Source organism: Euprymna scolopes, chromosome 11 (assembly GCF_053919585.1).
Source record: "Euprymna scolopes isolate OS-2025 chromosome 11, ASM5391958v1, whole genome shotgun sequence".
In the NCBI taxonomy this organism is placed as follows: domain Eukaryota; kingdom Metazoa; phylum Mollusca; class Cephalopoda; order Sepiida; family Sepiolidae; genus Euprymna; species Euprymna scolopes.
Genome location: NC_136492.1, coordinates 23,154,787 through 23,177,886, shown reverse-complemented (window position 1 = coordinate 23,177,886; position 23,100 = coordinate 23,154,787). Strand labels below are relative to the sequence as shown.

Below are 23,100 nucleotides of genomic sequence, written 5' to 3'. Positions count from 1 at the left end.
GACATGCAGAAATTCAAGTCTAATATGAACAGACATCTTGTTGCTTAACTCTCGACACAGCACTTCTGCAAATTATGTCCCAGATAGTAGCTCCCTACATCAAAGAGGCACTGTGTCTTGTTTGAGGGTGAAAATGCAAAAAAAAAAAAAAAAGATTTCTTTCTGTATTTCATATCACCCATATTAGCCAAACGCAATAAAAGAAGGAAAGGACAAATAAAGACTTATCAATAGCTTTTACTGGTGAATAGTGAAAACAATGGTTTTTTTTTTGGGTTTTTTTTCAACAAACCATATCTGTTAGAATTTTAAAAAATAAATAAACGGCAAAAACATGGAGTTGTTTCCATTTTCATATTAATGCAGGTTTATAGGGATTTCTGAATTTTCACAATTGAGAATGTGTATCATTTGAGGCGCTAAGTATCCTAACTCTGTAAGCGCCACAAAAAAAAAAAAAAAAAATGGAGAAAAACGCTGTTAAAGTTTGGTTTGGTGGGTATACTGTGCATTAGTCGATTTCTACCCGTGTTCCAGTTTGAATTCGACCATAACTATTTGTGTATGTTAGAGGAGGCTATGCGGAATAAAATTATATACTAACTTGATATTTTGCATGATGGCACTTACCGAGTTATGACATTTAGTGCCTCATTTGGAGTGCTTGGATTATTGTCCTCAGCTTAGTTGTTATTCTTACGTTTCAGACGATTTTATTTTTCTGGAAATCGCTCCACACAAGGCATGAAGTCACTTGATATAAGCAGCTAAAAAAAATAGTACTTCAAGATTTCCATAAGCATATCAGCAATAAAAGCTATTGTCAAGATACACCTGAAGAAGGTCAAAGGTTACATCGTCTGAAACATTGTGTGAAAAACACTCAAGATGAGACCAGTAATCCAAATATGTATTCGTTTAAATTTGTTCCTGTTCTTTACGATATGTCCACACATGCGTGTCAAGGGTGGAAGTTGTCAAAAACTATAAAGTGTAGATGAATCTTGCAACCTGAGATCACAATTAAGTTTGAAATAGCATTTTTGCCTGTGTAACAAAAAAAGATTTATATATAATAATTATATAAATACTTTTTAATTACATTATTAATGGCTTCTTGCAATCTATACAAAGGAGATAACTTTTAGACATTTTCCTTCTTAAGATGAACATTTTGTGTTTATAACGAAAACCTTTCAAGGACATTAGAAATTTCGGTGCTTCTATATTATAATAACAAAAAACTATTGAATTTCAAGTAAAACAGATGGTAACTACGTAATTGTCATGTCGCAAATAGTAACATATCTAAAAAAAAATACGGAAATGATAAGGTAGAAAAATAATTGTTAAAGAAAAACTGCTTTCGATAGTTTGTATGGGGGAAAAAATTTTGTCACACATTTCGAATTACATTCGTCACATGACGTAAGCAACAGAACTTAATTATCTCCCCTGTCAACTTATCTACGGAAACCACTAAAAAGCGCATCGAAGCACAAAAACTAGGAACTCGAGACTTCTGGAAAATCTACAACAGTGTAGTAAAAAATGGGCAATCAACAATTCCCCCACTAACCAACAATCACGAGGTTGTCTCCTCAGCAACCGACAAGGCTAACATGCTTGCCAGTCGGTTTGCCTCAAACTCCACACTGGACCCTTCCAACCACCCCCTACCTGACTTTCCTATGCGGACAGACGCCACACTAGACGATCTGAAAACCACCCCTGCTCAGGTGCATGCTATCATAAAAAACCTTGACACCTCAAAAGCATGTGGACCCGATCTTATCCCAGCTGTGCTATTAAAAAAGTGCTCAGCCGAAGTAGCTCCAGTTCTCTCCAAACTCTACAACAAATGTCTTAATGAAGCTTGCTTTCCGGGCTGTTGGAAAACTGCTTCTGTTGTACCAGTATTCAAGAATTCTGGCGAAAGGACAGACCCATCAAATTATCGCCCCATTAGCCTCCTCCCACTTTTTGCCAAAATATTTGAGACCATAATTAACCATGCTCTAGTCCATCATCTTACAGATGCTAAACTACTGACTGACAAACAATATGGATTTAGACAAGCCCGTTCCACAGCAGACATCCTCACCGTGATCTCTGAACGTATATACCAATCACTGGACAAAGCGGGGGAAGGCAGAGCGGTAGCTCTAGATATATCTAAGGCTTTTGACAGGGTATGGCATGAGGGTCTCCTCAGTAAAATCAGATCATACGGTATCACTGGTAGAATACTTAACATAATTAAATCCTTCTTAGATAAGAGAAAAATCCAGGTAGTCCTCGACGGTCGCACATCTAAACAATATGATATAAATGCGGGAGTGCCCCAGGGTTCTATCCTTGGACCTCTATTGTTCCTGATATTCATAAATGACCTCCCCGACAACATTGCCTCTGAGATGGGTATATATGCTGATGACACTACACTCTATGGCAGACACGACAGGAAGACGAATGAACACATTTCTAAAGAAATGGCAGAAACACTAGAGGAAGACCTCCAATCTGTAGTGGAATGGGGACAAAAGTGGTTGGTCGCGTTCAATGCTGCCAAGACTAAACTAGTTTCATTCAATAATTACAAGAAACCCTCTCTACCACCAATAGCAATGGCCAACGACTCTTTATCTGAGAGTCCATCTTTCAAACTCCTTGGCCTAACGTTCACAGGAAACATGAGTTGGAACAATTACATTGAAGGCATTGCCAGGGCCGCTGCAAGAAAGGTAGGCTCTCTCTACCGTGCTAGAAAACTACTAACACCCGAAAGTATTCTGTACCTCTATAAGGCCACCATTCGCCCATGTATGGAGTATTGCTGCCACATCTGGGCTGGTGCATCTGCTACTAGTCTCTCGCTCCTTGACAAGGTTCAAAAGAGAGTCGCAAATCTGATAGGCCCTGAACTGGCATCTAAGCTTCAGCCTCTGTCCCATCGACGAAATGTTGCATCCCTCTGCCTGTTCTACAAGTATTTTAGTGGTGAATGCTCTGATGAACTGCAATCACTTGTGCCCCCACGACGCGAGCACCCTCGACAAACCCGACAGGCTACTAGATCCCACCCCCACACTGTAGAGGTCCCTAGATGTAAAAGATCTTTTTACTCCAATAGTTTCTTCCCCAGAACCGCAAGACTCTGGAATTCCATTCCAGGTCCCTGCTTCCCCAACAGTACTGACGTGCAGAAGTTCAAGTGTAACGTGAACCGACACCTTGCTGCCCAAATCCCTACATAGTACCCCAGTAGTTGTTGCCCCTGATAGTAGCCCCCTACACCAAAGTGGCAATTTGCCTTGTTTGGGGTGAAAATGTAATAAAAAAAAAAAAAAAAAAAAAAAAAAAATCTCTTTTTTAGTAAGAGTAAGTTAGTGACTTAAGTAAAGGCACTTTCACAAATTTCTTTTTTCATTAATTATTTTTCTACCTTACTGTTTTTCATAATTTTTGGATAGGTTACTATTTGAGACCTGAAAATTAAATAGGTAGCATTTGCTTCCCTTGAAATTCAATATTATTTTCATTATCTATAATATAAAAGTGTCAAAATTTCAGCGTTTAAAAATTGCATTCCAAGTAAAAACTCTTTAATATACTTACGTACCAGACAAAAAAAAAAATATATTCTCATAAAAATTAGTAAAAAAAAAAAAAATTTAAGCAGAATTTTAATTAAAAATAAAAACTAGTTTTTGTATTTTTTCATTTTTTTTCATTTTTTTTTTTTTTTTTTTACATGGAGGTCATCACTTATCAAGGCCCAGAAGCCACTCTGGGATAAGGGTTATTGTGTGTACAGTAATCAACGGAATAGTATCGTAGTAATAGTATTGGAGATTTGATAAAGTGACATCACTTAAGGGGGGCGGTTCATCAGGAATTTGTTTATGTTGGACTTGAAGACATCTAGGTTGAAGTCGAGGGCGGGGGGAAGCAGGCAAGCGGCAGAGAGTTCCACAGGCATGCAGTTCTAAGAAAGAAGCTTTGTTCATGGAATCTACGTTTTAATTTAGGCACGGATAAAGAGCGGGGAAAATTACTGACAGTGGTTTCAGCTAGTCGGGTGTTTTTCGTGAAAGATTGGCGAGGGGGAATGAGAGAATGGAGCTCAGACGAACACTTGCCATGGAAATGACGATAAAACAGAGACAGGCTCACAACGTCTCTTCTGTGGGAGAGGGAAGAGAAAAGGGCATCCCCACCAAGCCACGAAGTCTATTTTGTACTCTGTCAAGGCAGGATAGGCTGTTTTTAGCAGCCCCTGCCCAGGTGTGGCAGTGGTACTCCATCCTTGTACGTACTTGGCTTTTATATAGATAGAGAATTACATCATTAGTGAGATATCTTCTGGAGCGGTAGAAGAATCCCACCATTTTCCCAGCGATGTGTCATTTGCTGATGTGTCATTCATTATTACTTGGTTAAATGATGGCCTGAGTTATCTCCCTGTTTCACAGAATTTCAGCTTTTACCAATAGCAGATCATCAAAATATTATAAAATTGATTTTTATTTTTAACTAGCATAGGTACACAGTGTTGCCTGAGAGTTTGGAAGTGTGTGTTGAGACAAAAAAAATTTAAAAAAAAAAAAAAAAAAAAAAAAAGTGGTAGTAGGAAGGCAAGCTCGAACCCATACCACGAAGTAGGAAAAGAACATGAAAAAAAAAAAAAAAAAAAAAAAGACATCTTTGCTGTTGCATCCATTGTCAAACAGGAAGTGACGTAGGTTTAAATTAAGGCAAGTCATTTGAAAAGATGGGATGATATCTAAAAATATCGGTGAAAAAAGTGACCCCCCCCCCTGTAGAAAAACGCCCAGTTAAGGCTAAAGAAATTAATGTTTTTAGCTAATTTTTTGATATTTGTCATCCGAAGTATTAAGTTTCAAAACTATACTGATCTCGTGAAAATCCGTCATCTCTGGTGAAAATTTTGGGCAGACATACATACATACATACATTCAAACAGACAGGTGAGATTTATATTATAGGTTACAATACTATTCTCTAATTTTTCTTGGAGTTCCCTATTTTTACCGAATACATATGTATATCAAAGAGGTCTTGTTAATTTGTTTGAAACTGCAATTTTCACCTGTTCCTCTACCTGTATGAAATCAAAATTTCTAATTCATACAATTTGAATTTTTCAGATTTTCTGAAAGGTTTTCCATCTAAATGCTAACACAAAAATAAATTCCTACTAAACTACCAAAGATTCCAAAGACTTATCCGAGTTGTCTCCCTTTTATTTATTCTCAGACAACAGTTGAGAACTATATGGTGTGAATTAGTGATGATAGAATCCAATTTTCTCCCCTCAATTCTGATACAGTTACTGATTCTGATGCTTTTTAAATTTCTAAATATATAGTAACAAATAAACTTGACTGAAAACATACCCCACCTGCACCCCCTCTGCCGTGGCATAGGTAACAAACTTGGCAAACAACCCTAACTTCTGGTTTTGGTAATAAATTTACATCAAATTTGGATATTATTCTGAACTACACATTTTAGTTTTACTGGTCATTTAAGATGAATATTTTTCATTTCAGAAATGGAAACTTAAATTGCAAAGAAAAGTAAAATTTAAAAGAATCGTTTTTGGAATTGGAAATTAAGTTAAAATTTTTCTGATTTCGATACTACTCATCTGGAGAATTTTTTTTCTCCTTGCCTTCAAAATCAACAGACTTATTTTTAAATCATTTTTTTTTTTTTGCCCCTTGTTGATTGCAGTATATCGTTGGTCCTTGACAGTTCTAGAAAGTCCACCTTTCAAGGTTTGGCCTTCTTTCATTGAGAATGGGTTATTTTTTTTTTTTTTACAAGGTGGTCACCACTTATCAAGGCCCGGAAGCCACTCAGGGATAAGGGTTATTGTAAGTACAGTACGTTAGTGTGGATATTTAGAGTGTCTACTTAAGGGGGCGGTTCATCAGGAATTTGTTTACATTGGACTTGAAGACATCCAAGTTGTAGTCAGGAGGGAAGCAGGCAGACGGAACAGAGTTCCACAGGCGTGCAGTTCTAAGAAAGAAGCTTTGTTCATGGAATCTACGTTTTGATTTAGGCACGGATAAAGAGTGGGGAAAGTTTTTGACAGTGGATTCAGCTAGACGGGTGTTTTTTGTAAAAGATTGGCATGGATAAAGAGTGGAGAAAATTATTGAGAGTGGTTTCAGCTAGTCGGGTGTTTTTCGTGAAAGATTGGCGAGGGGGAATGAGAGAATGGAGCTCAGACGAACACTTGCCATGGAAATAACAATAAAACAGATACAGGCTCACAACGTCTCTTCTGTGGGAGACGGGTTACAGGGAAGAGAAAAGGGCATCCCCCACCAAGCCACAAAGTCTATTTTGTACTCTGTCAAGGCAGGATAGGCTGTTTTTAGCAGCTCCTGCCCAGATATGACAGCAGTACTCCATCCTTGGACGTACTTGGCTTTTAGCAGTACTCCATCCTTGGACGTACTTGGCTTTTAAAAGTTAGTTTATTACTAATTGCCTGAGAGGAATGCAGGCGTTTTTTGCCTCTTCCTCTAGAGTGCTCGCTCTTCGATCTGACTTTCTTGAATCTTGTGTCACATCTTCTCACAGTAAGAGAGAGATAAATGCCACCACCAATTGATCGTCTTATCACGCGCGTGAACGTTAAGAAAACTTGTTCTGCTTGTGTGTGAGAAATTTAGAAGAAGAGCCGTCAAATTATTCATTTTTCTTGGTTAAAAATGACCTCCGACCTTCCTCTACAGCTGATGACAAACGCCAGATGATTGCACTAGATAGTGTAGCGTGAGCGATAATTTGACGGAACGGCATTCTTCGACATCTGCGGTCTTCATCAGAGCAGCAACCTTTTTCTGAACAGGTACCAAATGACCACACAGAACCCAGGCGACATCACCAAGACAAGAAAAGGGGTACATTTATTTATCCCTTTTTCTCTTGTCAATTCTTGTCATTTCCTCCCATGTTTTCCTTGGCCCTCCTCTGTCAACTGCACCTGCTATCTCAACTGTTCTACACCTGCTAATCAAAGAACTCTTATCCATTCTTTTAACATGGTCATATCATCAAAGTGTCTTGTTTGGCACACTTCCCTTGTACTCTCCAATCAGAACTAAACCCGTCTTTAAGACTCACATCACATTACACACACATCACACATCTAATACATCACATACATCACACATATTACACATCTAATGCATCATTCACAGTACGTAAAAACATTGTCCATACTTCTAGCATCATTCTTTCCAAACTCAAGCAGGCCTTGTCTTTAAATCAAGTTTCCTGATTGCAGTCAAATAGGCTTTCAGAAGCAAACAATGCAATCTAAATAACATCTACCTATTCATTGCTCATGCATTTTCTCTATTCATGACCCCAACAAGATGTCTTTTTTCTTATTATATCGATATACACTCATCTAGCTACAACCACTACCAACAATTTATCACACTCTCTATCTGTGCCTAAATATAAATGCAAATTCCATGAACAGGGCTTCTTCCCTAGAACTGTCCACTTGTGGAACTCTTCCGCTGGCCTGCTTTCTAGCCGACTACAATATGGTTGTCTTCAAGTCCAATGTAAACAAGTTCTTGGTAATCCGTCCCCCTAAATACTCCATTTCTACTCTATTTTCACTACTAATGATCACTACACTGTTGTTCTGATGATCACTGTACACTCATTGACCATTATCTTCGAATGGCCTTCTGGTCTTGATAAGTGGTGACTCTTGTTAAAAAAAAAAAAAAATATATATATATTCTTTCTTTAGTACCTATATATGTATATCTTAAGTGTGTTATATTATCTCCAACATTACATGTTTTGTAACAACCTTTTATGCTAGTCTTTATCAAAATATTTATCTGTGAATGAATATACAATCTGACCATGTCTTTTATATCATATTTGTGACCCGGGCAATGCTGGATATAGCCTTACATGTGATGGTATTGTCAGATTGAAAAGAGACAAATAAACCTACAAATTTATTAAATATAGCGAGAAACGCAAATATAATTGTTTCCCAGTAATGGAAATATTCTAATAACAAGTGTGACCTGCGATCCTGCTGGGATTGTTTGAGGTCAGTGGATAGTGTTAGAGATAAAACTGCCAAAAGATATTTTCTAGAAGCGAGAACGCAAATATCTTTCTAAGAAAGACACAAAAACAAGGAGAAAGGTTATTTATCTAAAATTTCTACATGCAAAGAGCCACAGAAATTATCAATATAAATAAAGGTAAAACGCAAGTTAGTGATTTGTGTCTGCTCAACATTCTTAGATTGCCCTCGGTTGGTTGGTTGTTTTTGTTTTACGGCATATCAACCCTTTTCGGGTTATCTAATGCCGAACCCAAAGATTTTGAAGAAAAACTTTTTAATGGAATATATTTGTTGTTTTCAAGTCGGTTTCTATTTAACCCATAGTTGGGGCCCTAACAGGTACTACCACTCCGGGTCAGAGTGGACCTGGGAGCAATGGCAATTAAAGGGTGGCTTCACACTCCCCAAAGCCCACAAGCTGGGGCCTCACCACTGGATATAGTTTAGGGTCATATCCAGGACCGATAGCCCTCGGAGTTGGAATTGCTGTCGCAAACTAAAATCATCCAGAACTTGAGAATTTAAAAACTAAAAGTCAATCCAAAAACACTTTAAATATTTTCAAATAAGTCTTCGTTATAATACCTTTCATTTTAAAGAGTGTTTTTCACTCTAATCGTTTAAATTACAACCGTTTTAAAACAATTAGGTCTTCTTTTCAGAATGTTGAATACAAGATAGGGAAAAAGCAAATTCTCACAATTTTCTCATTTTAATTCAAGCTAGGTCGAAAACCTGCTGAAATAGCTTGTGATATCAATAAAGTGTTTGATTCCGAAACAATTATTGAACACACAGATTAATGGTGTTTAAGAAATTTTGTGGCGGCGATGAGTCTTGGAGATGATGAGCGTAGCGGTCGGTCATTGGATGCTGACAACAATCAAGAGCTTTAATCGAAGCCAATCCACGCACAACTATCAGAGAACTTGCTTCTGAATTAGACGTAATGTATACAATGATTTTCAACCATTTGAGATTAAAAAACTTAATAAATGGGTGCCGCATGAATTGAACGTCAACTAAAAGAAACGCTTTTATGAAGTGTCAGCTTCCCTTCTTTTTACGCAAGAACAACAACCTGTTTCTCGACCCGGTTGTGACTTGCGGTGAAAAGTGGGTTCTTTACGACAACCGGCGATGCTCAGCTCAGTGGTTAAATGCCAACGAAGTTCTGCAACACTTCCTGAAGCCAGAGTTGCACCAAAAAGTCATGCTGACTGTTTGGTGGTCTGTAACTGGTCTCAGCTATTAATTTTTGAATGCAGGCAAAACCATTACGGCAGAGAAGTACTGTCAACAAATGGATGAAATACATCAGAAACTTTAACAAAACCCAGCATTAGTCAACAAAAAAGGCCTAATAAAAAAACAAAATTATACATTTTTATTCCCCAACTCAATATTGTAATATTTATCCAAATTACTATTTTTTTTTTTTTTTTTTTTTTTTACACGAAAAGGGGGCAGTGGTCAAATTGTTATTTATTTTTCTTACTTAAAAATGATCTCTGCTCCTCACTGATAACAACTCTGCTGACCAACGCGAGATGATTACATTCATGATTTTAACACACGTTGGATGAATGATAATCTGTAATGGACTCTTCAACATCTGTGATCTTCAGAGCGATAACCTTTTTGTGAGCAGGTACCAAGAGACGGCACTTCGAAACTAAGCTATCTCTGGCCAGGTCTTTATTTATCCCTCTTTCTCTCATTCTTCTTATTTCCTATGTTTTCATTGGCCCTCTTCTGTTAACTGCATCTACTTATCTAAGAAATCTCATTGATTCTTTTAAAATGACCATACCATCAAAGTCTCCTCTTCTGCATATATCTCCCCTCTCTAGCCATCAGAACTTTAAAACTCACGTTGCACAGGTGGCAGTTTTGCACTTACGCCCAGCAAAATTGAAAGTTCGACAACTCTAGAAGGGTAATATCAGTATTTTACACCGCCAAATCACAATGTTACGAATTGTTAAAGTTTTAAATCTTAAAATAAATAAAAATATTTTTTAAATCTTTAAATATTTTATTCATTATAAGTTTTAACGCTTTTTTTTTTTTTATTACACATGGCAAAGGGTCACGGTTTTTTACATAAAGTTTTAAAATATATATTTTTCGAAAAATTTATTTCAAGTTTTACGCTTTTTCCAAAATAACTGGATTCAGGATTAGATAACCTGAAAAGGTTTGATATGCCATAAAACAAAATCAAACCAATTCAGTTATGCACAACAAAGTTTCACGCTTTTTAAAAAAATATTTTTTCTATAAAACAGAAATTATTAAAAGCATAAGACAACAATACACTTTGTAAAAATTGTTTCATTTTCAAATTTGTTTTATAAATTTATATTTTGTTCGTTTAATTTATTTAATTGAATTCAAATTCGTAATTCATAAGAACGTGATTTTACGGTGTAACATCTGATATGACCCTTCTAGAGTTGTCTAACTTACTTTCAACTTTGACGGGCTTAAGTGCAAAACTGCTGCACAGCCATCGTATCATTCTAATATCATTTATTTTCATGCAATGCATATCTTATTTAATGCCGAAGCACTAAGCTTAATAATTGTTTTAGTCCGGTTGTTTTGTTTTACGGCATATCAACCCTTTTCAGGTTATTTAATGCAGAACCCAGTTATTTTGGAAATAGTATTCATGTTGTATCCAGTTATTTTGCAGAATGTTTTTATTTTTTAAACTCTTTGTATCTTCAATCGTTAGTTTGTTGTATTTGGTTTGGTTGTTTTAGAGTGGATTTTATCGTTTTTGTTTCCTACCCTGCAGAACATGAATAATTTTTGCAATGGGACAGGGAAAAGGGTTATAGTATTAATGTTTGGTACATTTTAAGTTTGGAAACCAGTCAGGAAGTAGGGGTAAATAGAAAGAGAAAGGGGAAATGGGAAGGAGGAAAAGGGGGGAAAAGGTGGGTTGTTTTTGTTTTTGGTTTTGCAGAACATAATTAAGTTTTGCAAAAGGAAGTAGAAAAACATCAATGTTAGGTGCATTTCGTCTCAGGAAGCCAATATCTTCAGACAGCCTGATCTGGTAGCAACTTGTAATGAGAAAATAATTTCAAATCATATCATGGCAACAATAAAAGTTACACTGATTACCCGGAAAGAATTGAAGTTTAAAAAAAAACTTTTAGGTATTGTAGTTAAAAAATATAAAGGCATTAATTTACATATGAAAGGAATAGCTGTGTGCATTAAGGATGAATTGTGGAGGGCAACAATGTTTGGCAGTTGAGAGAACACATCGAAGTTAAGAGGGGTATGAATTATGGCGTTAGTGAAAAGGGGTGTTGTCAATTTTTATTTGGTTTACAAGCTCTTTTGTAAGGAAAATAAATTTGATGCAACTAATTGGAATCACATAAAAAGATTTTTTGAAAACTGGAGTTGTCATGTTATGGAGAAATATTAATTATAATTCAAGGGTCAGAGCTTTTCAGGATTGTAGTTGTCATGTTATATATGGCCAAGTATTAATTATGAGACTATTTGAGAATTGGAGTTTTTGTGTCAATGAAAATGAGTGTTATCAATTTTTATTTAGATTATATTAGCGGTGGTACCCAGCGTTGCCTGGATGTGGAGAGGGGATGTATTAAGGAACCCCAAGAGTGGAGAGAGGTGTTAAAAAAAGTGGTAGTAGCAGGGGTATGGAGAGGTGGCAGGGGATTAAAAAAAAAATGTAGTAGGCAGGCAGGCTTGAACCTGTAACGCGAAGGAGGAAAAGAAGGTGAAAAAACTTAACGTCTTATCTGATGCATCCATCGCGAAACTGGAAGTCACAAGCGTTCAAATTAAGGGTAGTCAATACAACAGAGACGATGACTTGTGAAAATGTTGACAAAAAAATGACTCCCTCCTTGTAGAAAAGTGCCCAGTTGAAAGTGGAGGAATTAATGTTTTTGGCCAATTTTTCGCTATTTGTTGTCCGAGAGAGCTTTAAAACGATACTGATCTAGTCATGTTCCGATGCGTCTGTCGGAAGTTTTTACAAACACGCATTTTGCCTTTTATATATTAGATGTATATAACACCTACCTGATGATTCGAACCTGCCTCTCCTGGCTGATGATCCATGATTTTCAGGCTGGCTCCGCCCGAGAAGGGGGGTTCTTTCTGTGGGTGCTGGGGACGCTTCATCTTCTGAATCAGACTCACTAACAGAATCATGATCACGAGGGATAACCCTTCGCTTGCAAACTGGACACGTTCGTCTGTTGTTTGTCAACCACGGGTCAATACATTTGCAATGGTAGGCTGAAATAGAAAAAGAAATAATGCAGTTACCTCACATAATAATTAAACTAATAAAAACTAGCAGAACCCATGAAAATTCCACGGTAGCTGAAAATTTTTAAAACACATAAATAAAATTAATAAAAATTAAAAAACGAATTTAAAACAATTTTTTAGCAAATTCTTTTTCAAGAAAGGAAAAGAATGATGTAAAAAAAAAAAAAAAAAAAAAAAAAAAAAAATTTTTTTTTCAATGAAAATTCAAATTTATGTGCATGTGTATATATACGAATAAAACTTTTGAATGGATGCACAGAATTGAAAAATTCTTTTTTCCCCTGAAAGGTGCGAGTCCCTAGATTGTCCTTATCTATATATGGTTCGTAACAAACAACGCAGAGTCACACAAAAAGCCTGAAATAAGGGTTTGGGGCCGTTTCGTTTTTGTCAAAAAAGTTACCTGCCCATGTCAACGGAATTTAGCACTGTATGTATACAGTCGCAGAAACATCTTTCGGCATATGGACAGGACTTGTGGTGCAATGGATAACGCGTCTGACTATGGATCAGAAGATTCCAGGTTCGAATCCTGGCAAGTTTGTAATAATTTCAACCGTTATTTTATCCAATGTTTACTCATTATCCTGACCTTTAGTTAAGGTATTTTTGTTTTTTAGTGATTTTGTTTTGTGCATATGGGAATTTCCCACATTCAGAGTTCACAGGGTAAACGCTGATGGTAAAATGATGTTGCGTATACTCCATTTTGTATTTGACTCAGTGCTGTGTGTGCCGACGTGGTGTAGCTGCAAGTTTTTAATATAAATTATAAAAGAACAGATATAAATTCACTTGCACTTTTTTTTTTTTAATTTTTACAAGAATCCATAATAATAATAAAAAATTTTTTTTTAATTTTTAAAAGAATCTATAATAAAAAATTGTCTTTTTAAAACAGTCTCCTTGCAACATGATTTCTTTTTTAAAATAAATTTGAAACCGTAAACAGACAACCATGTTTGTTTTTGTTTTGAAAATTTTTGTAGAGAAAATGATTTTTAACTGATAAAGATCGACTCTAAAAAGAGGTAGTTTGTTTCTTATTAATTCATATTTGAGATGATGATGGTATTATGCTAAGATTTGGAGGATTTTTTTTTTAGTGGAAATCACTCAACACAAACCACTTATTAAGAGAAGCTAAAATAAAAGAAATAATAAATAAAAAAAAAATAGTCACCAGGTCTCGGTTAAAAAGACAAACATCTTCTCTACAATTTATAATAACTTTAACAATTTCATTAAAAAGAGGAACACAAGAATGTAAGACAGGTTGCTCCAGCAGGCATGTATTGTAGAAACATAATAGGTAGGTCTTTAGTTTCGCCTTTTGTCCAAGTTAAGATGATAAGTGCACCAAAAAATATTTGTCTATTTACATTGTATCTAGACTGGAAGCGCTAATATTAGGTGTGACAGGAGGTCTCGGTGGAAATTGACAGAAAAGCACATCCATACAAACATATTTTAACCGATCAATTTATTACTATGCACGTTTTAACATTGCCTTTAAAAATTGCCGCAGACAAGGAATGAAGCCACTTGTTATAAGGAGCAAAAATAAATAAACAAATAAAACAAAAAATACCACTTCAAGGTCAAAAATTAACCAACAATAAATGCTATATGGATAGATTCAGACAACAAAAATAGCAATTCTTCCCTACCAAAAGTACAAGCTTCCAAAAGTAAACCAAATAGTCACTTTTTACTTGAAAAAAAATTATATATATATATATATATATATTTCTCTCAAAAATCAAATAATTTTTTTAGACTTATTTTAAAAAAGCTGAACTATATACACGATGCACGATGAGGCAGAGCAACTTGCTTATTTGGAATTAAAATTAAATTTAAATTAGCAAGTTGCTCTGCCCCACCCTGTATTAACTGAAATAAAATAATATACAAAAATATATATATTTTGTCCCCTCCCCCCAATGTGATCTTACCAGAATTTTTTTTATGGGGTGAGGATTTTCATCTTATTTTTTATTTATTTTTTTTTTTTTCCACATATGAAAATATACTGGAATGATGAAATGAAACATATTTAATTTTGGGTCACAATCCTTGTCAATTTATATAATTTTTCTAAATTTTTCAGAAAAATTGAAGTTGGAAAATATATTAAAATTATTTTGTATAAAATTTAGAATATTTTTTTATTATTCACATACTGTCTATTACTTACACACACACACACACACACACACATTCACAAATATATATATATAGACATACGCAGTTCAACTCTGCATGTCTGATATTCAAGGAACATTTTTCTTAAAACACAACTTTGCATAAACTTGCTCAAATTAACATTTCTGACGAAAAAACTACTTAACTCTTTTCATAAACTTACACCAGCAGGGAGACCCGATGTTGTCCAGGATTGAATGATGATCAACAAATGCTTCACACTCCTACATTTTTATTGTCATCGAAATCAGTGAAATCCACCATTTTTCAATCAGATTGATTGATTGCCTGCTCTAGTTAAGGACCCATCGCGGTGCACTGGGAGGAAACTTTGTATGTCTTCCAGTAGTGACAGTTCACAATACATTGTAGTCTACATTGCACTATAGAGAACCTTTTGTTGATTTTATAAAATTTTTTTCATATATAATGGCTTGAATTTAAATTTAAAACGAAAAGTCGAGTATCTTGGTTAAATTGTGCATTAAACAGAAACATTTCAAATGCGCTCCTTTCATATCAAAGAACCTGTCAATTTTATGTCGGACCTTTCAACTTGTGTGGTGATAAAACTTCTCAAATACACTTGTGATGTTAGGCTGTATAAGGTGTTAACCGTTTATTCCTTCTTTCATCGGATTATTATGATTATCCATCCTTATCGAAGACATTCTTTTACAAAACCTATCTTAAAATACTACCGGGAACATAAAGTATGTTTGTGCAAAATTTCATAAAAATCGTCCCGATCGTTTTCAAGTCCGTAGGGAATGAACTTTTCTATAATAGTAGTTTCCTTAATTTTTCATTTTCATATTAAGTTAGCACTTTAACCATTCTATTCCCTCAAACTTTATTTCTTTGAATTTTTATGTGCATGCACGTCCGTTTAATTTTTTCGCTTTTACATAACATTTATAAACAATTTGGTGTTTATTTGGAATTACATCTATTTAATAAAAAATTTTTTTAAGATGTCCGTACTCACCACAGAATGGAGATGTCATATTCCAAAAATCACAGCTTCATCAAGTAATTTTTTTTTTTTTGTTAACCAAGAAAATCAAATTTTAAGACGAAGCAAGAATTTTGATCAGACATTATTTATAATCATTAGAGGGAGACAACTTGAACTACTGAGATCAAAATCAGCCTTATAATGGATGCATTTAGCATTAAAAAAACAAATCACTAAAAAATCGTAAATTTTTATTTTCTTACTTAAAAAATAACAAAAAAAAAACTACTTGATCTAATTATGTGATTTTTGGAATATGACATCTTCGTTCTGTGACAAGTATATACATTATAAAGATTTTTCTGTATTTTTAGTTTTTAATCAAATGTTATTCTAAATAAACACCGACAACTTATAATTGTCAGCGTGGTCCTTGAGAATACTTCAAAATGCTATGGCCTTACCAATGCTAGGGACCATGCCACGCATCTGCAATTTGTGCTCCGCTTAGGCTAACCTACAACTAGAAATAGGATTCTGTGACACAGTTTTTTGTTTTCGACCTAAATCTATGTTTTAAAAACGGTTAAGGTGTTTGTCTTGGTTTATAAAACAAACATGGAGAAGGACACAAAGATTTAATGTATGCGTAGAGTGTCATTGTACAAAGAATCAAGCGAATTGCAAATAGAAAAATAAAAGTCGGACGAGTAATTGTGACCTCTGAAGGTTAAAAATAACTGCTGTGTTTGAAGGTCATGGGGTAGCGAAAACAAAAAACAAAAATGTGTCGGCTTCTAAATGTGTATTTTTATTAGATAAACTTTATAAAAAGGTCAAATAATTGATAAAAATATAAATTGTTTTTTCTATCTACTATTACAAGATTGCTAAAGATTAAGACTTAAATATCAAATTATTAAACCTGAATAGGAAAGAAAAAATATTTTTATATTTACAATCTATTTTGATAAAGTCGTATTTCTGTCGGTCGGTCGGTCTGTTTGTTGGTTCACAAATTGGTTAATACAGGGTGGCCCACTTAAAAGTAGCCTTCTCTCTCTAATTTTTCTCTTAAAGACCAACTGACACCACCAAACAAAATGCAATTCTTTTTTCAACAAGATGGCACCACACGCTCCATGTCTCATAGATGATAAACCTGAGTTCATGACATGTTTACAAAAGAGAGAACAATAAGCAAAAGGTTATGGCCACCACGTTCCCCGGACTTATCATGTGATTTTTATCTTTGGGGGACTTTAAAACAAAAAGTTTATGCAAATTATCCTCACAATCTAGACCAACTAAAGGAAAACATTACCAACGCTATAAGGAGAATCACCAAAGATCTAAAGGCAATATCTGCAAACGTTGTTAAACGTGCCCAGAAATGCATAGATGTCAACAGGGAGCACTTCCAGTATCTATAATATAAAAAGCAAAATAAGTGCGCACATTCGTGTATGTCCATGAAAGGGTTTTTTCGCGGGGCTTCTCAACAAGGTAACTATTTTGGAGAACTTTCCTTATACTGCCGAGATTATAATATCTCCGATTCAAAAATGGACATTGTCTCTAGCTTTTATTTGGTCGAGTTTTTTAAAAAATCCCTGGTTCATGGTGTTTGTTATTTCATATAAAGTGAAACTGATCGAAACAAATCCAACAGCCTGGTCTTCCTGGCCGCAGCACGTCTTGAAGGCGATTAGTTTTGATCAATTTGGAGGAAACCCTTCATATCAGACAATTGCTATTCATTAAGACACTACGTGAGTTCCCCCTTTTTTTTGGGGGGGGGGGGTGGTTTTCCCCAACATTATGGGGAAACAAATATGACAGAAAGCAGAAAGCTTGACTGGCCTACAGCCTGACATTCATTTCTATGCCTGTGTGATTCTTAATTTCTTTTTCATCACTAAATTTGAACACTTTACACTTCCGCTCGCATCATGGTGCAGCGGCAAACTCTCAGGTTTTCTTTCACTTTCTTTTCTGCCTTCATGTCACGGGTTCGAGCCTGTTTTTTTTTACACACCTACAAAAACACCCTGGCAACGCACCCCGACTAGTATTTTATAACACCACAGGTGTTTTGATTACCCCCCCCCCCGCTTAAGTTTTAACGTTTTCTTTTTTTACTTCGCTTATAACAAACAAACCTGGTCATTAACGTAATGCACTTGCAATAACCCTTAACCTGAGTGGCTTCCGGGCCTTGATAAGTGGTGATCACTGTGTAAAAAAAAAAAAAATAAATAAAAAAAATCAAAAACAATAAAAGAACGTTCCTCCTCTTTACTACATTTTCTGGGCTACTTTTAAACGGGCCACCTTGTATATGTTTCATACATAATTTTAATACTGAAAACGGATTTTTGTAACCTTTTAAAACTGCATAATTCCTATATATATATAGCATTTATTCAAAAGTTTATCTCATTTGCATATTACATGAAAGAAAATCTGTTTTAATAATTAGTTCTTAATTTTTTATGGAAATTAGTAATGGAATTGTTTTAAGTATTCTATTTAGAAATCTTCTATATATATATAAAATCGAAAATGTGTGTATGTGTGTTTGTGTGTCCGCTAAAAGCTTTCGACAGGCACAACGAAAAATCACAAACTCGGTATCATATTGAAGCTCTAGCCTTCGGCCGAAAAATATTGAAAAATTGGCCAAAAACATTCATTTTTTCACTACGATATCGACAATTTTTGACCGGGGGGGGGGGGGCAACAAAAACCCTCCCCTCGTGACGACGACCGGTTCTACGCATACGTCAGATGACGTCATGACCCGATTTACTTTAAATAGTTGAAGAACTGACTAAATTTCATGTATGTCGCGTTAGCTCAGTTGGTTAGCGCGTTGATTCGTTATCTAAATGTTTTGGGTTCGAATCGTGGTGTGATGTCTTTGTTTTTTTTTTATTTTTTAAATTCAAATATTGAACCAGTGTTATTTAAGCCATTTTTCACGTAATATTCGTTTTTCTGTTTTTTTTTTTTTTTTACTTCGCTCTTTCTTAGCGACACCCAAAAACACCCGGGTACCCACCGATTTTTAAAATTTTAATATCAAAACAGGCTGATTTAAGCCATTTTTCACATTTTTGGTTTTAACGTTTGTTTTTCTATTTTCTTTCTTGTTTTTTCGATTTTACATTTAACATTGTTCGTTTGCCTTACATTAGTTTTTTTTGTGTTTTTTTTCGATGTTTTGATTACCCCCCCCCCCACTTAAGTTTTAACGTTGTTTTCTTTTTTTACTTCGCTTATAACAAACAAACCTGGTCATTGACCTCATTTGCTGAATAGCTATTGCTTACATCGTTGTCATTATAACGCTCGCACAAAATCTTCCGTGCGGGCACCTGTCAATTTTGTTCTTACTTAAATAAATTCAAACATCTTTCAGTCAGTAACTCATTCTGGCCGAACGGTTCATGTTTTTTTTCACATTTTATTTTCAAACTTCGCTTCAGGGCTTCAGGTTCGATCCTACCCCCCCCCCGGTTTCTTTTTTATTTAAGAGCACACACACCTCCAAACGCCTGGGCAACGCCGGGTACCCCTGCTATAAAGTTGATTTATTTATTTTTAATTTACATTCAATTTAATGTATCTTTTTTTTTTTTTTATTATAACCAAGATTAATTGCGTTTAAAAACATAAATTTTCATTTAACCCATGAATAATTTCTTTTTAAGCTATGAGATTTTATTTCCTTGTTTGAATTTCATATATTAAGATGGCTATGTTTTACGCTCCCAAAAATCCAAAATATCGTCAACTTTTCAGGAAAACTGTAACAACTTAGGATATTTAGTGTATCTTAAATAGTACGTGATTAAATCCTCTGCCTGGCAATGTTTTTTTTTTTTTTTTTTTTTTTTTTTTACTGGGTAACGCTGAGTATGTACATCTAGTCTAATAAATGAAGTCAATTTATTTATCATTTCTTTGCCTTCAATAGCTTGCTTCCTACAAAATTTTGATTCCGGTTAGTCATTGTTTTTGTTCAGAGCACAGGGGTGAGCAGATGCTAGTATGTTGCAGGAGTTATTTTTTTTTATTTAACAAGAATTTAACAGATTCATCAGTTTATGAATTTCTGAATTAAATTAAAGTAGAATAAAGAATGATAGTGGTTGTGACCCAACGGGTCAGAGTAGTCTAATCTATATAATTATAAAACTATGAACCGTCCGGCTGTGCTTGTTTGCTTGAATCTTATTTTCAATGATTGGATGATTCCATCTTTTGAAAAATGTGTATGGGCGTGGCTCAGAGACAAAAGAACTAGGGTGGAGAGTTGTAGGTTTTGGTTTCAAGCCTAGCTGATGGCACCCAAATTATTTTTTAGTTTTGATCTCGCTGCTATATGTTAGGTTCAATATTATAATCGTTTCTGAAATTCTGAGATTATTTATTCGTATTATTTGGATTCATCGACTACTGCTTTCATCTTGAATGTCGCAACATTTTGGTCGATGTAACTTCCAACCTTCTTCAGGTGTATCGTGTCGAACTCAGGAATGGTTCTGTCGAACTAGGGAAATTGGACAGAATTTCAGATGGAACATTTTATTTATTACATGGGAGTAGCATGTTCTTGTTCTGCAAGGATCCATGGCACAGTGGTTAAAGTACTTGGAAAAATAAATTGCAAAAGTGATATTCTCCTGAAGACTGAAGGTGTGGGTGATTGAAAAATACAAGTGCGAATTATTAGAACGTCTATCTAGTCATGGCTGATGGAATGAGAGCATGCTACAAACATGAAGTTAATAAAGGGTTCCATTCAAAATTCTGTCCTCATTCCCAAGTTGATAGGATACCCCTGAAGAAGGTCGGAGGTTGACAGAAACATTGTGAAGATGACACTGAAGATGAGAACGGTAATCTGATGACTCCAAATAATACGAAGAGAATTGTCTCTTTAATAATCTGCATGAATTAAAATATCATATTTAAACGTATCTTTTGACCGGGCAATGCCGGGCGGCCTGCTAGTATTAAAATGTTTTCAATCAATAATTTGCAAATAGTTTGCTTCCAAGGGTGTCCTTAACTTGTCTATGCAATGCAAGAAATATAGCCTCACCATATTAAATGACCATCCGTGCGTGGTGAGGAGCTGCATCCTTCTCAAGATCACCCTAATAATATGCATAGACATAAAAAGAACCCAACATATTGAAAGGAGTGAATCTTGATTAATCTTGCTATTCCACAAGTAGCAGTAGTTTGTATTATTTGTATTATTCAAACTACTGTTCTTATCTTGAGGTATTTTCACAATGTTTTGGTCGATGTAACCTCTGACCTTCTTCAGGTGTATCTCATAAATCTTGGAAATCTTTCATATGTGAAATAGGTAAAAAATGTTTATTATATTATATTTTTTTTTTAATTGACCAATTAAATACCTCATCGTATATCTTTCCTTGAGTTTCTTGATTTTATCAGATTCCAGGAAAAGAAATTCATCTAGTTTGATGGAGTATCCAGCTTGGTGTGGTTACTCAAGACAACATCATTTTAAGAAAGTGCATCATTTGTTGTATAAGTTAATGTCTAGCCATAAAGAGGGGATTTTATTTCGGCTTTGAAGATGTTATTTGGAATATTTAGTCAGGGTTTACTTGTAGGGGAGATTATCTTCATGTTAGGTTGTCCTGACAAACCTCTGTACAGAGAGACCTTAAATATTTAAGGATGGTGTCCAGTAGGCATTCAGATATGGAATCTTATTTCTATACTCATTGCATAAGAAAATAGGTTGATAGCGTGTTGTGACTTCCACATCTGCACCAACACTTACATCATTTCAAAGGGGTATAATTAAAAAGTATTAATTCAGATAAAAAAGAAACAGTAAATATTAGCCTAGTTGCCCAGGTGTTTGGAGGTGTGTGTTGAGCAAAAATAGTGGTAGTAGGCAGGCAGGCAGGCTCGAATTTTTACCACAAAAGAGGAAAAGAATGTGAAAAAAAAAAGAGAATAGTGAATTAAATAAGTTGGTAATTAATTTTTGCCTGGATGGAGGATATTGGCACAAATACAAAATCAAAAGAATAAAAAATTTTTTTTTTTAAAAGATAGAGAGAGAGAGGTGGGATCGAACTCGCAAACATAGGGTAATTAGTCTTCCTCACTAACCATTAGGCCCAAGAGGACAATGAATTCAATGAGTTGGTAATTAACTTAGGAATCAAAGGAGTCAGCGCAGAAATGAAAGCTGCTTTTAAACCTAGCCTGGGGCCAGTTAAGTTTTCCGCTTTCTGTTGTGGTATTTATTTGCTTCCCCACAAAAGCAAATTAGACATAAGGTCGTTTATAATGTCGGGGAAAACCAGCTCCTCCAAAAAAAGGGGCACTCTGGCCTATTTGAATAAATAGTAATTATCTTAGTATGAAGGGTTTCCCCAACATTGACCAAGGACGAATTACAGAACAGATAGTACCCGACTTGAAAGCCGGGAGTTGGCGTCAGCGTTCGATTAGTTTTGCTTTATTTATACAAAAAAAGACAAACAAACACTCGAAATGAGAGAATTTTTTAAAACTCAAACAAAAAACCGAGACGATGTCCATTTGCGAATCTGAGATATTATGATCTAGGAAGTATAAGAAAACTTTTCCCGGAATCTAACCGACACGAGAACCCTGACACAAAAAGCCTTTCGTGGACAAACGTGCACGCCTATTTTGCCTTTCATATATTAGATAGCAGGGGTGTTCAGTGTTGCTCTGGGTGTTCGGAGGTGTAAAAGAAGTATATAAAAAAAAAAAAAAAAGTGTTAGTAGGCAGGCAGGTTTGAACCCGTGACGCAAAGGCGGAAAACCCAAGATCTTACCGCTGTGCTACGACGACAAAGGAAAAGCATTTAAATTTAGTGATGTCAATGAAAAGCTGTTGACTCACTGATAATTAGGTTAGAAGTCAGCGAAGAAATAAAATCTCGTATTTATTTTCTTCACCACGAGGTCGTTAAGTGTCCAAATAAATAGCAATTGTCTGATATGAGGGGTTTTCCATATCATGATCAAAGCTAATTGCTTTCTGGACGTCTCCGGTACGAAGCCGGAAAGCTGCCTTCACTTTAGTTAATTTCACTTTATTTATACTAAAAAGCCGAACAAACATGTGGGACCACGGGATGGCGTGAATTTTATAAAAGAAAAGTCGCTCGAATAAAAGATAGAGACAACCTTCTTTTGTAAATTGGAGATATTATAATCTAGGGAGTATATAAAAAGTTCCAAGAAATAGTAACCCACCTCCCGAGTGCCCCTGCGAAAAAAGCCTTTTCCAGACATACAAAAAACGCGCACACACACAAACACATTTTCGCTTTTATATAATAGACTAATAGGGTTGCCTGGGTGTTTGTAGGTGTGTGTTGAGGAAAAAAAAGTTTTAGTAGGCAGGTAGGCTTGA

The 23,100-nt window shown here is 35.3% G+C and overlaps 1 protein-coding gene and 1 non-coding gene across 5 annotated transcripts in view; one reads left to right on the top strand and one right to left on the bottom strand.

The window, feature by feature from the left end:
- LOC145287807 (E3 ubiquitin-protein ligase RNF13-like) overlaps positions 1-23,100 on the bottom strand; it is a 287,508-nt gene that overhangs the window by 1,864 nt on the left and 262,544 nt on the right. For all 4 annotated transcript variants that reach the window (XM_080135655.1, XM_080135654.1, XM_080135652.1 and 1 more), the window contains one exon: positions 12,227-12,445. In XM_080135655.1, coding sequence (XP_079991781.1) covers positions 12,227-12,445 — 219 coding nt within the window. The remainder of the gene's footprint in view (positions 1-12,226; positions 12,446-23,100) is intronic.
- Trnah-aug (transfer RNA histidin (anticodon AUG)) lies at positions 12,953-13,025 on the top strand. The gene has a single exon. It is a non-coding gene; the product is annotated as a tRNA-His (tRNA).